Source organism: Oncorhynchus tshawytscha, linkage group LG16, assembly GCF_018296145.1.
Source record: "Oncorhynchus tshawytscha isolate Ot180627B linkage group LG16, Otsh_v2.0, whole genome shotgun sequence".
Classification (NCBI taxonomy): Eukaryota; Metazoa; Chordata; class Actinopteri; order Salmoniformes; family Salmonidae; genus Oncorhynchus; species Oncorhynchus tshawytscha.
Genome location: NC_056444.1, coordinates 81,361,399 through 81,379,389, shown reverse-complemented (window position 1 = coordinate 81,379,389; position 17,991 = coordinate 81,361,399). Strand labels below are relative to the sequence as shown.

Genomic DNA, 17,991 nt, shown 5'->3' with positions numbered 1-17,991 from the left:
AAACAGACACGGCCATATCAGGAAACTGTCTCCTCTCAGTATGTGGGCTCTGTAACAATGCTCTCTTCTGTCTCCAGGCTGAGTCTGTGATGACATAACCGCGTGTTTGATACTGGGGTTAGCGTGTCAGACTGAGGTTAGCGTGTCAGACTGAGGTTAGCGTGTCAGACTGAGGTTAGCGTGTCAGACTGAGGTTAGCGTGTCAGACTGAGGTTAACGTGTCAGACTGAGGTTAACGTGTCAGACTGAGGTTAGCGTGTCAGACTGAGGTTAGCGTGTCAGACTGAGGTTAGCGTGTCAGACTGAGGTTAGCGTGTCAGACTGAGGTTAGCGTGTCAGACTGAGGTTAGCGTGTCAGACTGAGGTTAGCGTGTCAGACTGAGGTTAGCGTGTCAGACTGAGGTTAGCGTGTCAGACTGAGGTTAGCGTGTCAGACTGAGGTTAGCGTGTCAGACTGAGGTTAGCGTGTCAGACTGAGGTGTCAGACTGAGGTTAGCGTGTCAGACTGAGGTTAGCGTGTCAGACTGAGGTTAGCGTGTCAGACTCAGGTTAGCGTGTCAGACGTGTCAGACTGAGGTTAGCGTGTCAGACTGAGGTTAACGTGTCAGACTGAGGTTAGCGTGTCAGACTGAGGTTAGCGTGTCAGACTGAGGTTAGCGTGTCAGACTGAGGTTCAGCGTGTCAGACTGAGGTTAGCGTGTCAGACTGACTGAGGTTAGCGTGTCAGACTGAGGTTAGCGTGTCAGACGTGTCAGACTCAGGTTAGCGTGTCAGACTCAGGTTAGCGTGTCAGACTGAGGTTAGCGTGTCGTGTCGTGTCAGACTGAGGTTAGCGTGTCAGACTGAGGTTAGCGTGTCAGACTGAGGTTAGCGTGTCAGACTGAGGTTAGCGTGTCGTGTCAGACTGAGGTTAGCGTGTCAGCCTGAGGTTAGCGTGTCAGACTGAGGTTAGCGTGTCAGACTGAGGTTAACGTGTCAGACTGAGGTTAGCGTGTCAGACTGAGGTTAGCGTGTCAGACTGAGGTTAACGTGTCAGACTGAGGTTAACGTGTCAGACTGAGGTTAGCGTGTCAGACTGAGGTTAGCGTGTCAGACTGAGGTTAACGTGTCAGACTGAGGTTAGACTGAGGTTAGCGTGTCAGACAGAGGTTGAGCGTGTCAGACTGAGGTTAACGTGTCAGACTGAGGGTTCAGACGTGTCAGACTGAGGTTAGCGTGTCAGACTGAGGTTAGCGTGTCAGACTGAGGTTAGCGTGTCAGACTGAGGTTAGTGTGTCAGACTGAGGTTAGCATGTCAGACTGAGGTTAACGTGTCAGACTGAGGTTAACGTGTGTGTTATATTTTATAATGAATACATTAATCTTTGGGGCTGTAATTCTCAGAACCACAGATGAAGGATGGTGTGGTGTGTACCTTTGGAGTGTGTGAGTGTGTGTACCTTTGGAGTGTATGTGTGTACCTTTGGGGGTGTGTGTGTGTGTGTGTGTGTGTGTGTGTGTACCTTTTGAGTGTGTGAGTGTACCTTTGGAGTGTATGTGTGTACCTTTGGGGTGTGTGTGTGTGTGTGTGTGTGTGTGTGTGTGTGTGTGTGTGTGTGTGTGTGTGTGTGTGTGTGTGTGTGTGTGTGTGTGTGTACCTTTGGGGTGAACATGTGAGCGATGCCGTCAACAGATCCTTTGAGCATCAGGCCTCTGACGAGGAAACAGATCAACACCACGTAGGGGAAGAGAGAGCTGAAGTACATCACCTGAGGGGAGAGAACACACACGTACACACACACACACACACAAACTGTTATCATGAAGTATATGACCTGAGGGGGGTGACAGACAGAGGACGATACACACGTCACACTGTTACCATGGACACTACCACACTGTCGTAGTCTCACAGCGTAGAAGACGCGTGCACACTGTGGCGTGAACACACACACACGTACGCACACACACGCCATGTACAGTATGCACTATGTTGTGGTTGACACATCTGTGTAGTGTTCCCTAATGTAGAGAGGAATCCTTGAGGTTTTGACCGAGAGAAAGAGAGCGAGAGAGAGAGAGAGAAAGTAAGAGAGAGAGAGAGAGAAAGTAAGAGAGAGAGAGAGAGAGAGAGAGAGAGAGGGAGAGATTCTCTTCCTTAAGCATTTCTGCGAATGTCTTTGACCTTGCTACCCTAATGGGATTATGACAGAGTCCCATGTTTTAAAGTTTGCTTTCAAAATGGCACCCTATCTCCAATATAGTGCACTTCTTTCGACCAGGGCCACTGGAAACAGGTAGTGCACTATATAGAGAATAAGGTGCCATTAGGACCTCAGAGTGTGTCAGATCTTGGCAAAGTCTCTTAAATATTCCCCTATTCCACAATGTCTCTTATATATTCCCCTATTCCACAATGTATCGTATATATTCCCCTATTCCACAATGTCTCGTATATATTCCCCTATTCCACAATGTCTCGTATATATTCCCCTATTCCACAATGTCTCGTATATATTCCCCTATTCCACAATGTCTCGTATATATTCCCCTATTCCACAATATCTCGTATATATTCCCCTATTCCACAATGTCTCGTATATATTCCCCTATTCCACAATGTGGCTTGGATGTTGTGTTGTGATCATGAACTCATTGTTTGGACTGAGATGAATCCCAAATGAAGATGAATCCCAAATCCCAAACTTCAATCCCAAATGGCACCCTATGTCCTACATATTACACTATATAGGGAATAGGGCCCTGGTCTAAAGTAGTGCACTATATAGGGAATAGGGTGCCATTTGGGATGCAAAAACAGAGTTGTGAGCCATCTAACATACACTACATGACCAAAAGTATGTGGACATCTGCTCGTCGAACATCTCATTCCAAAATCATAAGCATTAAAATGGAGTTGGTCGCCCCCCTTGCTGCTATTACAGCTTGCAAAGCTTTCCACTCTCTGCCATCTATCTACCCACAGGGGTGGCAGGGTAGCCTAGTGGTTAGAGCGTTGGACTAGTAACCGGAAGGTTGCAAGTTCAAACCTCCGAGCTGACAAGGTACAAATCTGTTGTTCTGCCCCTGAACAGGCAGTTAACCCGCTGTCATTGAAAATAAGAATTTGTTCTTAACTGACTTGACTAGTTAAATAAAGGTTAAAAAAATTAAACATTGCTGCAGGAACTTGATTCTATTCAGCCCCAAGAGCATTAGTGAGGTTGTGCACTGATGTTGGGCGATTAGGCCCGGCTTGCAGTTGGCGGTCCAATTGATCCAAAAGGTGCTCATTGGAGTTGAGGTCAGGGCTCTGTGCAGGCCAGTAAAGTTCTTCCACAACAATCTCAACAAACCATTTCTGTTGTCATGCTGAAACAGGAAAGGCCTTCTTCAAATTGTTGCCACAAAGTTGGAAGCACAGAATCGTCTAGAATGTCATTGTATGCTGTAGCATTAAGATTTCCCTTCACTGGAACTAAGGGACCTAGCCCGAACCATGAAAAACAGCTCCAGACCATTATTCCTCCTCCACCAAACTTTACAGTTGTCACTCTACATTGGGGCATGTAACATTCTCCTGGCATCTGCCAAACCCAGATTCCTCTATTGGACTGCCAGATGGTGAAGCGTGATTCATCACTCCAGAGAACACGTTTCCACTGCTCCAGTCCAATGGCGGAGAGCTTTAAACCACTCCAGCTGACGCTTGGCATTGCGCATGGTTATCTTAGGCTTAGGCGTATGCGGCTGCTCGGACATGGAAACCCATTTCATGAAGTTCCTGACTAACAGTTCTTATGCTGACGTTGCTTCCAGAGGCAGTTTTGGAACTCTGTAGTGAGTGTTTCAACCGAGGACAGACTATTTTTACGCGCTATGCGCTTCAGCACTCAACGGTCCCTTTTTGTGAGCTTGTGTGTCCTACCACTTAGCGGCTGAGGCGTTGTTGTTACTAGATGTTTCCACTTCACACTAACAGCACTTACAGTTGACCAGGGCCGCTCTAGCAGGGAAGAAACCTGATGAACTGACTTGTTGGAAAGGTGGCATCCTATGATGGTGCCATGTTGAAAGTCACTTAGCTCCTCAGTAAGGCCATTCTATTGCCAACGTTTGTCTATGGAGATTGCATGGCGGTGGCTCGATTCTATACACCTGTCAGCAATGGGTGTGGCTGAAATGGCCCGAATCCACTCATTTGAAGGGGCTTCCACATACTGCTGTATATATAGTGTATTTTATAACCACACTGAGCCTAGTGGTCTCTTAAGACTAACCTCTTAAGACTTGCCTAGTTAAATAAAGGTTAAATCAAAAATAAAGACTAACCTCATACATTTTGCGTGCTTCTTTCTCCATAAACATAAGAAAATACACAAATAGTATTGAATCGTGATATGCTTAGCATTTTTAGCCTTTCTCAACATAAACTAGTTTAGCCAGTATAGTTTAGTGTAGTGTCATAGTTTAGCCAGTATAGTTTAGTGTAGTGTCATAGTTTAGCCAGTATAGTTTAGTGTAGTGTCATAGTTTAGCCAGTATAGTTTAGTATAGTGTCATAGTTTAGCCAGTATAAAACTCTTCATGAAAATCACTAGACGTATACACATGACAGGACACATATTTATACAGCGTGGAAGTTATTGAAAGTCTATAGGGAAAGTCTATAGGGAAAGTCTATAGGGAAATATCTGGATTTGAAACCGTAGAAACTCCAGCACACTAGTATTCTCTAACACTCCATAAGCAACTGAATAGATCTCTTGAGCCCTCAAAGAAGAAAGTTCAACAATACCAGTGTTTCTTTTTCAAGTAACCCCTCCCCCACAGAATCACGTGAATCACCCTGCACCTTTCCAGAGCCATATATACCTTCAGATAGTATATTTAAGCAATAAGGCACGAGGAGGTGTGGTATATAGCCAATTTCCCACAGCTAAGGGATATTCTTATGCAAGACGCAGAGTGCCTGGACACAGCCCTTAGCCGTGGTATATTGGCCATATATCACAGACCCCCGAGGTGCCTTATTGCTATTATAAACTGGTTACCAACGTAATTAGAGTTGTAAAAATAAATGTTTTGTCATACCTGTGGTATATGGTCTGATACACCACGGCTGTCAGCCAATCAGCATTCAGGGCTCAAACCACCCAGTTTATAAGCACATACTGTATGTACTATATGTACCGTTTAAGTCATTTAATCCTAGTAAAAATGACCTGTTTTAGGTCAGTTAGGATCAGTTGAAGTTTTTTTAATTTTATTTTACCTTTATTTAACTAGGCAAGTCAGTTAAGAACAAATTCTTATTTTCAATGACGGCCTAAGAACAGTGTGTTAACTGCCTGTTCAGGGGCAGAACGACAGATTTGTAACTTGTCAGCTGGGGGGTTTGAACTTGCAACCTTCCGGTTACTAGGCTAACCACTAGGCTACCCTGCCGCCCCTAGTAAAAATTACCTGTTTTAGGTCAGGTAGGATCACCACTTTATTTTAAGAATGTGAAATGTCAGAATAATATTAGAGAGAATGATTTTTTTAAGCTTCTATTTCTTTCATCACATTCCCAGTGGGTCAGAGGTTTACATGCACTCAATTAGTATTTGGTAGCATTGCCTTTAAATTGTTTAACTTGGGTCAAACGTTTCAGGTAGCCTTCCACAAGCTTTCCATGTTAAGTTGGGTGAAATTTGGCCCATTCCTCCTGATAGAGCTGGTGTAACTGAGTCAGGTTTGTAGGCCTCCTTGCTCGCACACGCTTTATCAGTTCTGCCCACAAATGTTCTATAGGATTGAGGTCAAGGCTTTGTGATGGCCACTCCAATAGCTTGACTTTGTTGTCCATAAGCCATTTTGCCACAACGTGGAAGTATGCTTGGGGTCATTGTCCATTTGGAAGACCCATTTGCGACCAAGCTTTAACTTCCTGACTGATGTCTTGAGATGTTGCTTCAATATATCCACATACTTTCCCCTCTTCATGATTCCATCTATTTTGTAAAGTGCACCAGTCCCTCCTGCAGCAGGAACCGCCACAACATGATGCCACCGCCCCAGTGCTTCACGGTTGGGATGGTGTTCTTCGGCTTGCAAGCCTCCCCTTTTTTCCTCCAAACATAACAATGGTCATTATGGCCAAACAGTTCTATTTTTGTTTAATCAGACCAGAGGACATTTCTCCAAAAAGTATGATCTTTGTCCTCAAGTGCAGTTGCAAACCAAAGTCTGGCTTTTTTTATGGCGGTTTTGGAGCAGTGGCTTCTCCCTTGCTGAGCGACCTTTCAGGTTATGTCGACATAGGACTTGTTTTACTGTGGATACAGATACTTTGTACCTGTTTCCTCCAGCATCTTCACAAGGTCATTTGCTGTTGTTCTGGGATTGATTTGAACTTTTCGCACCAAAGTACATTCATCTCTAGGAGACAGAACACGTCTCCTTCCTGAGCGGTATGAAGGTTGCGTGGTCCCATGGTGTTTATACTTGCGTACTACTGTTTGTACAGAACCTTCAGAACGTGGTACCTTCAGGCATTTGGAAATTGCTCTCAAGTATGAACCAGACTTGTGGAGGTCTACAATTTTTTTTTTCTGAGGTCTTGGCTGATTTCTTTTGATTTTCCCATGATGTCAAGCAAAGAGACACTGAGTTTGAAGGTAGGCCTTGAAATATATCCACAGGTACACCTCCAATTGACTCAAATGATGTCAATTAGCCTATCAGAAGCTTCTAAAGCCTTGACATTATATTCTGGAATTTTCCAAGCCGTTTAAAAGGCACAGTCAACTTTGTGTATGTAATGAGATTTAATGACTTCAACCTAAGTGTATGTAAACTTACGACTTCAACTGTACATATGTCTCGGCCTGTTACCTTCCCAGATGACTGAATACCCTTGATCACTGCCAGACAGACGATGAGCCAGGCGGCGAACAGGGACATGGTCATCTTCCAGTTGAGGCCTCCGCTATCCTCGATGGTGCTGGTGATGTTCAAGGTCTGCCGGTACCAGAAGTAGGTGGTGGCAGAAGACTTTTCACACTCCGGTTCGATTACTAGAAGAGGAGGGGAGAGGGGGGAAGAGAGAGGGGAGAGGTGAGAAGGGGAGTGTGGGGGAGGATGATGGGTAGAGGGGGAGGAGAGGAGAAGGGGAGAGGGGAAGATAAAGCGGGGGAGGAGAAAGGGAGAGGGGGAGGATATAAGTGAGAGGGAAGGAAAGAGGGGAGAGGCAGAGGAGAAAGAGAGAAGGGGATGAGATAGGTAGGAGAGAGGGGTGAGAGGGGGAGGAGAGAGGAGGACAAGGTTTGAGAAATGTGGAGTGAGAAATAGAATAGCTGTGAAATAGAGTGAAGTCTAAGATGGTGGTGAATCTGTCTGTCTGTCTGTCTGTCTGTCTGTCTGTCTGTCTGTCTGTCTGTCTGTCTGTCTGTCTGTCTGTCTGTCTGTCTGTCTGTCTGTCTGTCTGTCTGTCTGCTGATCTGAACTGGGTGGGATAGTCCTTAACTGATCTGAGAGAGCAGCTCTGATGCTGCATCATGTCAGAACATATGACCAAGTCTCTGTGAGTATTCAGCATACCCTGCAGCTGACAGCCGCCAAAGAGTGATGGCAGGCAGCCGCAGCACACAGTCAGTCAAGAGGTAGGAGGTAGGGAACCCTATGTTAGCCTTTAGCTCATCCACTCACCTCACATTAGCATTTACGTTAGCATGTTAGCATGTTAGTGTTAGTTGTCTGTACATTAGCATTTACGTTAGCATGTTAGCATGTTAGTGTTAGTTGTCTGTACATTAGCATTTACGTTAGCATGTTAGTATTAGTTGTCTGTACATTAGCATTTACGTTAGCATGTTAGTATTAGTTGTCTGTACATTAGCATTTACGTTAGCATGTTAGTGTTAGTTGTCTGTACATTAGCATTTACGTTAGCATGTTAGTATTAGATGTCTGTACATTAGCATTTACGTTAGCATGTTATTGTTAGTTGTCTGTGCATTAGCATTTACGTTAGCATGTTAGTGTTTTTAATTTTAATTTTAAAGGGGTGGATCAGCTTAATATTGCGGAAAGAAATCCATCAATGTAATTGTCTGCATCATTTCCAATCCCCCATATATTTTTTGGGGTAAATATATATATCCATACACGCATGCATACATACCTATATAGACTTTTTAAAAGAATATACCTTTATTATTATTCCCCGCAAACCCTACCACCGATCCCCCAATTGGAGTAAACTAATAAACACTTCGGCTTTTACCTTCAATTTATACATCTTACACACATTTTTACAGACACAGTCTATTTTACAATAGTTATATTTAGTTTGTTTTTAGTCCTTCCTCTATTTCTGATGTCCATCCGGTTTGATTCTATTTGTAACTGTGCTATTTCACAAAAGTTCTGAACCTATCTACATTTTACAGACCACGTATGTTTTACATTGGTTATCTTGTTAATATTCCCACCCTTCAGCTCCATTCAACCCCTCCCATTTATCTCTCAACACCATCCAGTCCCACCCTTCAGCTCCATTCAACCCCTCCCATCTGTCTCTCAACACCATCCAGTCCCACCCTTCAGCTCCATTCAACCCCTCCCATCTGTCTCTCAACACCATCCAGTCCCACCCTTCAGCTCCATTCAACCCCTCCCATCTGTCTCTCAACACCATCCAGTCCCACCCTTCAGCTCCATTCAACCCCTCCCATCTGTCTCTCAACACCATCCAGTCCCACCCTTCAACTCCATTCAACCCCTCCCATCTGTCTCTCAACACCATCCAGTCCCACCCTTCAGCTCCATTCAACCCCTCCCACCTGTCTCTCAACACCATCCAGTCTCTCAACATCCCAGTCCCACCCTTCAGCTCCATTCAACCCCTCCCATCTGTCTCTCAACACCATCAGTCCCACCCTTCAGCTCCATTCAACCCCTCCCATATGTCTCTCAACACCATCCAGTCCCACCTTTCAGCTCCATTCAACCCCTCCCATCTGTCTCTCAACACCATCCAGTCCCACCCTTCAGCTCCATTCAACCCCTCCCATATGTCTCTCAACACCATCCAGTCCCACCCTTCAGCTCCATTCAACCCCTCCCATATGTCTCTCAACACCATCCAGTCCCACCCTTCAGCTCCATTCAACCCCTCCCATCTGTCTCTCAACACCATCTAGTCCCACCCTTCAGCTCCATTCAACCCCTCCCATCGGTCTCTCAACATCATCCAGTCCCACCCTTCAGCTCCATTCAACCCCTCCCATCGGTCTCTCAACATCATCCAGTCCCACCCTTCAGCTCCATTCAACCCCTCCCATCGGTCTCTCAACATCATCCAGTCCCACCCTTCAGCTCCATTCAACCCCTCCCATCGGTCTCTCAACATCATCCAGTCCCACCCTTCAGCTCCATTCAACCCCTCCCATCGGTCTCTCAACATCATCCAGTCCCACCCTTCAGCTCCATTCAACCCCTCCCATCGGTCTCTCAACATCATCCAGTCCCACCCTTCAGCTCCATTCAACCCTCCCACCTGTCTCTCAACACCATCCAGTCCCACCCTTCAGCTCCATTCAACCCCTCCCATCGGTCTCTCAACATCATCCAGTCCCACCCTTCAGCTCCATTCAACCCCTCCCATCTGTCTCTCAACACCATCCAGTCCCACCCTTCAGCTCCATTCAACCCCTCCCATATGTCTCTCAACACCATCCAGTCCCACCCTTCAGCTCCATTCAACCCCTCCCATCTGTCTCTCAACACCATCTAGTCCCACCCTTCAGCTCCATTCAACCCCTCCCATCTGTCTCTCAATACCATCCAGTCCCACCCTTCAGCTCCATTCAACCCCTCCCATCTGTCTCTCAACATCATCCAGTCCCACCCTTCAGCTCCATTCAACCCCTCCCATCTGTCTCTCAATACCATCCAGTCCCACCCTTCAGCTCCATTCAACCCCTCCCATCTGTCTCTCAACACCATCTAGTCCCACCCTTCAGCTCCATTCAACCCCTCCCATCTGTCTCTCAACATCATCCATATTGGATTTCTATTTGCCATATATTTTTCAACTGTGCTGTGATGCTTCACAAACGTACTGAACCTTTCTATTCTCATAGCTTGTATAGATTGTAAATTAAAAATTAAAAACATTTGCTAAAATAATTATTATATTATTGATTGAATGATTGACTATGGCTTTTCAAATCACCCAGTATTGCTGTCTGTAGTGTTAGTTCTGGGTAAATGTTGCAATTCTTCAGCCATTCCTGGACCTGTGACCAAAAAAACGAGCTACATATGGACAATACCAAAATAAATGATCTAACGACTCTGCCTCCTCACAGCAGAATCTGCAGAGCTGGAAAGATTGTATCCCCCATATATATAACATTCTATTCGTTGAAAGAATTTTGTACAGTAATTTAAATAGAAAAATTAGACCTTTTGCATCCGGCGTTGTTTTGCGTATCAATTCATAAACCATGTGCCATGGAATGGGTACATCCAAAATCTCTTCCCAACTCTTTTGCAATTTATATGGCACAGCTGTCAGTTTTTTGGTCCTTAAATGAAATTGGTATAAGTTTTTATTTATCACACTTTTCTTTAACCATTTACGGTCTTTAATACAGGGCCGACATACAAGTTCCTTACTTTTTTTCCTTTCTACTTGCCTCTTCCATTTTGTGGTAATGCTGCAATTAATTGGTTGTAATTTTGGGTGGAGCAGACATTTCCATATGTCTGTGTTAGCTGCATGTGTGACATAACTCCACCAGTCCTATTTATGATGTCATTCACTAAAATTATACCTTTTTTAAACATTTTGAAAAATACATTTTTTAAAAATCAATTAGTATATTTGAATTTAACCACAATATTTGTTGTATTATTTGTTCTGTCTTTTCAGGTGGATTAAACTGAAATTGCTACCAACTTTCTAAGGCTTGTTTAAAAAAATTAAGCTATTTTGGAGATGATTTCCTTTTCAACCAACCGAAAGTGAGCAGGTGTAATCTGAATAAAGGGAAAAGGCCCTTCTTGAACATAGGGTGAGACATTCCTACCAATTTACTAGAGAACTAGCTTTTGATGAACCAGTTTGGATTTAAAAGGCCCTTTTCATTTTAGTTCAAATAAAACGGAATATTATGTTAGTGTTAGTTTTGTACATTAGCATTTGAGCTGATGCCTGTACATTAGCATTAGCATTTAGTTGTCGTACATTAGCATGTTAGTGTTAGTTGTCTGTACATTAGCATTTACGTTAGCATGTTAGTATTAGTTGTCTGTACATTTTGAGAGTATTTTGTGTTTTGTACTCACTGGCTTGGCTTCCATTGACCACCCTGATGGGGCACTCTGCCCAGGGCAGCGGGTACTGGAAGGACTGGAAAAAGTAGAAGATACTCCAGCCGATGATCACGTTGTAGTACAGGCCCACGAAGCCACACACCTGGAGGGAGAGGGAGAGGGAGAGGGAGAGGGAGAGAGAGAGAGAGAGAGAGAGGAAGAGGAAGAACAATCCTTAGGTCTTCCTGAGAAACCTTTGTCATTACTCAACATACAAACATCTATTTTTAGTATTCAGGTGTTTTTATATTGTTCATTTGCTATATTGTGGGAAACCCATAGCAATTCAGAGCATCCAATCAACCAAAAGGGTGGTGTAGTCTAGGTTACACAAACACACGGCTTTCTGAGCCAACACGACACACAACACAACACACAAAGCTAAACAAGGCAACTCAATTGACATTCTGTAGGCTATACGAACAGGACCGCCCTCTCCTGTGTTCTCTGCTCAGACACTCGTGTAGCCCACAGCTGAAGTGCCTATGAATAATAGAGGTGTGTTCTTCCAGCAGTGTTCTAGCTGGTCGTCAGTGGTCGTATTTATAGCTTCTGGGCAGAGCTGAGCTCCTCGTGTTACATCCAGCCTGCCTCAGCCCTCACTGCCTCTGCCTCAGCCCTCTCTGCCTCTGCCTCAGCCCTCACTGCCTCTGCCTCGGCCCTCAATGCCTCTGCCTCAATGCCCTCACTGCCCTGCCTGCCTCAGCCCTCACTGCCTCTGCCTCAGCCCTCACTGCCTCTGCCTCAGCCCTCACTGCCTCTGCCTCAGCCCTCACTGCCTCTGCCTCAGCCCTCACTGCCTCTGCCCTCACTGCCTCTGCCTCAGCCCTCAGGGAGTACCAGGTAATTCATGGCTACATACAGAAAGTACCAGTAACGAGTCGATTTGCAAGAGGTAACTGAGGTAGCTATGTACATATAGGCAGAGATAAAGTCATTAGACAACAGGATAGATAATAAACAGTAGCAGCAGCTGGTAGCCACAGTCTTATGGCTTGGGGGTAGAAGCTGTTCAGGGTCCTGTTGGTTCCAGACTTGGTGCACTGGTACCGCTTGCAGTGCGGTAGCAGACAGAACAGTCTGGCTTGGGTGGCTGAAGTCTTTGACAATTTTTGGGGCATTCCTTTGACACCGCCTGGTATAGAAGACCTGGATGGCAGGGAGCTCGGCCCCAGTGTATCGCCTTACGGTCAGGTGCCTTGCAGTCGCCGTACCAATTGGTGATGCAGCCAGTCAATATGCTCTCAATGGTGCAGCTGTAGAACTTTTTGAGGATCTGAGTGCCCATGCCAAATCTTTTTCAGTCTCCTAAGGGGGAAGAGGCGCTGTCATGCCCTCTTCACAACTGTGTGGGTGTGTGTGGACCATGTTAATTCCTTAGTGATAAGGACACCAAGGAACTTGAGTGAGTGTGTGTGTGTGTGTCTCTCTCTCTGTCTGTCTGTGTGTGTGTGTGTGTGCGCGCATCTCACCATTAGACTGGAGACCCCGATGCCTCCTAGCTGAGGGTAAACGTAGTTCCACACACCAATGCTCCCACGCCGGATCCTCTGTCCCACCGCCAGCTCCAGAAAGAACAGAGGGATCCCAATGAGAATGAGGAGGATAAAGTAAGGGACCAGGTACGCACCTGAGAGAGGTGAGGAGGGAGAGAGAGATAGGGAGAGAGAGAGAGAGAGAGAGAGAGAGAGAGAGAGAGAGAGAGGAGAGAGAGAGAGAGAGGGGGAGAGAGGGAGAGAGAGCGAGAGAGGAGAGGAGAGAGGGGGAGAGAGCGAGAGGGAGAGAGAGGGGAGGAGAGAGGGAGAGAGAGGGGAGAGAGAGAGGGAGAGACAGAGGGAGAGAGAGAGAGAGAGAGAGAGAGAGAGAGAGAGAGCAAGAGAGGGAGAGAGGGGAGAGAGAGGAGAGAGGGAGAGAGAGGCAAGAGAGAGAGGGAGGAAGGGAGAGAGAGAGAGAGAGGAGAGGGAAAGAGAGAGAGAGGGAGAGGGAGAGAGAGAGAGAGAGAGAGGGAGAGAGAGAGAGAGAGAGAGAGAGAGGGAGAGAGAGAGAGAGAGAGGGGAGAGAGAGAGAGAGAGAGAGAGAGAGAGAGCAAGAGAGAGGAGGGAGAGAGAGAGGAGAGAGGGAGAGAGAGAGAGAGAGAGGAGAGAGAGGAGAGAGAGAGAGAGAGGAGAGAGAGAGAGAGAGAGAGAGAGAGGAGAGAGAGAGAGAGAGAGAGAGCAAGAGAGGGAGAGGGAGAGAGGAGAGAGAGAGAGAGAGAGAGAGAGAGAGAGGAGAGAGAGAGAGAGAGAGAGGGGAGAGAGAGAGAGAGAGAGAGAGGAGAGAGAGAGAGAGAGAGAGAGAGAGAGAGAGAGAGAGAGAGAGAGAGAGAGAGAGAGAGAGAGAGAGAGAGAGAGTCAATTACAATCTGTAAAGGTCAAACTTGAAACAGCCTTCTGGATGGAAGGAAAAGGCCAGCTCAGAAATGTCTCAGGCTAAACAAACAAAGCCAGACTACTTTTTCATGTCCTCTATTATTGGTCTCCCGTGTGGCGCAGTGGTCTAAGGCACTGCATCTCAGTGCTGGAGATGTCACAGACCCTGATTTGATTCCAGGCTGTATCGCAACTGGCTGTGATTGGGAGTCCCATAGTGTGGTGCACAACTGTCACAGCGTCATCTGGGTTAGGGTTTGGCTGGGGTAGGCCGTCATTGTAAATAAGAATTTGTTCTTAACTGACTTGCCTAGTTAAATAAAGGTTAAATAAAAAGATTCCTACTTCTGCAGCCTCACCACCTCCTGTCTCTCTCTGTCTTCCACTATAACTGTACCTCTTTTAGTTCCACTGAGCATCATCACCATCACTCACAATCTACAAGTCCAGTTGAGAGAGAAGACAATGTAGCGGCACAATGGTGACAGAGGATTTCAGCCGGATAGAACACACACACACACACACACACACACACACACACACACACACACACACACACACACACACACACACACACACACACACACACACACACACACACACACACACACACACACACACACACACACACACACACACGTTCCACAGCCTATTCACACACACACAAGAGAAACATCACAGAAGATCAGACAGTGAGATATGAAACCTAAGACACACACACACACACTGTGATGTTCCATTTATGGCCTATTCACTCCTTCAAAAGGGATGGAAACATCAGAGAAGATCGAGACTCCTTCATCAGGGATGGATGAGAACCTAAGGGGGGGGGCTCTCACTCTTCATCAGGGATGGATCCAGAACATGGGGGAGGCTCCATGACTCCTCCATCAGGGATGGATGAGACCTGGGGGGGGGGCTCCATGACTCCTCCTTCATCAGGGATGGATGAGAACTGGGGGGAGGCTCCATGACTACTCCATCAGGGATGAATGAGAGCAGGGATGAATGGGGAGGCTCCATGACTCCTTCATCAGGGATGGATGAGAACTGGGGGAGGCTCCATGACTACTCCATCAGGGATGGATGAGAGCGGGGGGGGGCATGTTGCATGGTACCATAGTATGACTGCTTCATTGTCCTCCAAGCACATGGTGTCACTGTCACATTACAGAGAAAATACATCTGCAGCATTTAAGCTAATATCGCTCTCATTTCCTGAATGCCAAGTGCAGTTTATTGCAGATAGCCTAATGCACTCAATTATGACTGAGTATCTGTTCACAGAGCTGACACAGTGCAGTGTTCAGGGTAGGACAGTATCCCAGTGGAGGGTAGTACTATGGTGTACTAGGGTACTATTGTAATAGGGTATACTAGGGTACTATAGTAATACGGTATACTAGGGTACTATAGTAATACGGTATACTGGGGTACTATAGTAATAAGGTATACTGGGGTACTATAGTACTAGGGTATACTAGGGTACTATAGTACTAGGGTATACTAGGGCACTATAGTACACTGGGGTACTATAGTACTAGGGTATATTAGGGTACTTTATTACTAGTATAGCCTAGGGCAGTATCCCAGTGGAGGGTATACTGGGGTACTATAGTAATAGGGTATACTAGGGTACTATAGTAATAGTGTATATTAGGGTACTATAGTACTATAGTACTAGTATAGCCTAGGGTACTTGTAACGGCTTTCTTCTATCTCCTCCTCGGACGAGGAGGTGTAGCAAGGATCGGACCAAAATGCAGCGTGGCTATTGCAATTCATGTTTATTAAATAATAAAGAACCACGAACTTACAAAAAACAATAAACGTAATGTGAAAACCGAAACAGCCCTATCTGGTGCAAACACAAAGACAGGAACAATCACCCACAAAATACACAGTGAAACCCAGGCTACCTAAATATGGTTCCCAATCAGAGACAACGAGAATCACCTGACTCTGATTGAGAACCTCAGGCAGCCATAGACTATGCTAGACACCCCTACTCAGCCACAATCCCAATACCTACTAAAACCCCCAATACCACAACACAACACAAAATAACCCCATGTCACACCCTGGCCTGACCAAATAAATATATAAACACAAAATACTAAGACCAGGGCGTGACAGTACTATAGTACTAGGGTATACTAGGGTACTATAGTACTAGTGTATACTAGGGTACAGTCACTACTAGGGTACTACAGTGCTATGCTTTATCTTGGCCAGGTCGCAGTTGCAAATGAGAACTTGTTCTCAACTAGCCTGCCTGGTTAAATAAAGGTGAAATTAAAATTAAATTTAAAATTTAAAATTTAAATACGGTGTACCTTTAAGGTGTAATTTTGTCCACAGACTCATTAGAATATATCAAGAGAACGGGTTCAGAATCTTATGTAGGGATCGATAACAGAAAGCTAAATATATGAATATTCGTCTTCTGTTCAGTACCAACAGGTGATCAAAAAATACACTGATCTTGTAGATTGTTCAGGTTTAGGAAAGTATTTATGAATCATTTAAAAAAAAATGGTTTGGAGAGCCTTTTATGCATGAAAAAAAAACAAAAAACTAAGGTTTGATTCATTCTGAAAATTACCATATTCAGTTCTTCAACCCATGGTACTATGGTACTAGGGTATACTAGAAGATTATACTAGAAGATTATACTAGAAGATTATACTAGAAGATTGGAAGATTAGTGTACATATAATTCTAATAGGTGGAATAGTGTGCAATTAGTAGGCTATACCCTCGTCTACTGCCTGCACTAACCATGGAACTGTGGGATGTCACAGACAAGTATTGCACCCTCAGTGAGGTTCAAACTGTAAACGGCACGGTCTGCACCCCACTCCGTAATGATTTTTATTATCATTTTATTATCCTATGGCAACATGTGATCCTGTCATGACTCCTACCGAAGGTTGCTCCTCTTCCTGTTCTGGTGGTCCTATACGTTTATTTGTAGATTGTCAACTGTTACTAATGATCTTCCGCAACAACCTCACACCCATGACACCCTGTTCGGGTGGCCCTATACGTTTATTTGTAGATTGTCAACTGTTACCAATGATCTTCCGCAACAACCTTACACCCATGACACCCTGTTCGGGTGGCCCTATACGTTTATTTGTAGATTGTCAACTGTTACTAATGATCTTCCGCAACAACCTCACACCCATGACACCCTGTTCGGGTGGCCCTATACGTTTATTTGTAGATTGTCAACTGTTACTAATGATCTTCCGCAACAACCTCACACCCATGACACCCTGTTCGGGTGGCCCTATACGTTTATTTGTAGATTGTCAACTGTTACTAATGATCTTCCGCAACAACCTCACACCCATGACACCCTGTTCGGGTGGCCCTATACGTTTATTTGTAGTTCGGGTGGCCCTATACGTTTATTTGTAGATTGTCAACTGTTACCAATGATCTTCCGCAACAACCTTACACCCATGACACCCTGTTCGGGTGGCCCTTACGTTTATTTGTAGATTGTCAACTGTTACTAATGATCTTCCCAACAACCTCACACCCATGACACCCTGTTCGGGTGGCCCTATACGTTTATTTGTAGATTGTCAACTGTTACTAATGATCTTCCGCAACAACCTCACACCCATGACATACGTTTATTTGTAGATTGTCAACTGTTACTAATGATCTTCCGCAACAACCTCACACCCATGACACCCTGTTCGGGTGGCCCTATACGTTTATTTGTAGATTGTCCTGTTACTAATGATCTTCCGCAACAACCTCACACCCATGACACCCTGTTCGGGTGGCCCTATACGTTTATTTGTAGATTGTCAACTGTTACTAATGATCTTCCGCAACAACCTCACACCCATGACACCCTGTTCGGGTGGCCCTATACGTTTATTTGTAGATTGTCAACTGTTACTAATGATCTTCCGCAACAACCTCACACCCATGACACCCTGTTCGGGTGGCCCTATACGTTTATTTGTAGATTGTCAACTGTTACTAATTACCTTCCGCAACAACCTCACACCCATGCTGGCGTTTACAGAGGAAGTAAATGAATGTAAAATAAACCATGTTATTAAATGGAATGATTATGTAGGCTACACCAACTGAAGGGAACTAACAGTTGGTCAGGGGCGGCAGGTAGCCTAGTGGTTAGCACGTAGGGCCAATAACCCGAAAGTTTACTGGATCGAATCCCTGAGTTGACAAGGTAAAAATCTGTCATTCT

The 17,991-nt window shown here is 45.3% G+C and overlaps 1 protein-coding gene across 1 annotated transcript in view; it reads right to left on the bottom strand.

The window, feature by feature from the left end:
* Positions 1–17,991, bottom strand: part of LOC112264180 (sodium-dependent neutral amino acid transporter SLC6A17) — a 45,146-nt gene that overhangs the window by 10,241 nt on the left and 16,914 nt on the right. The window contains exons 3-6 of the mRNA XM_042299759.1: positions 12,819–12,976; positions 11,320–11,449; positions 6,859–7,040; positions 1,638–1,748 (exon numbers count right to left, since the gene is read on the bottom strand). Of these exons, the coding sequence (XP_042155693.1) occupies positions 1,638–1,748; positions 6,859–7,040; positions 11,320–11,449; positions 12,819–12,976 (581 nt within the window). The remainder of the gene's footprint in view (positions 1–1,637; positions 1,749–6,858; positions 7,041–11,319; positions 11,450–12,818; positions 12,977–17,991) is intronic.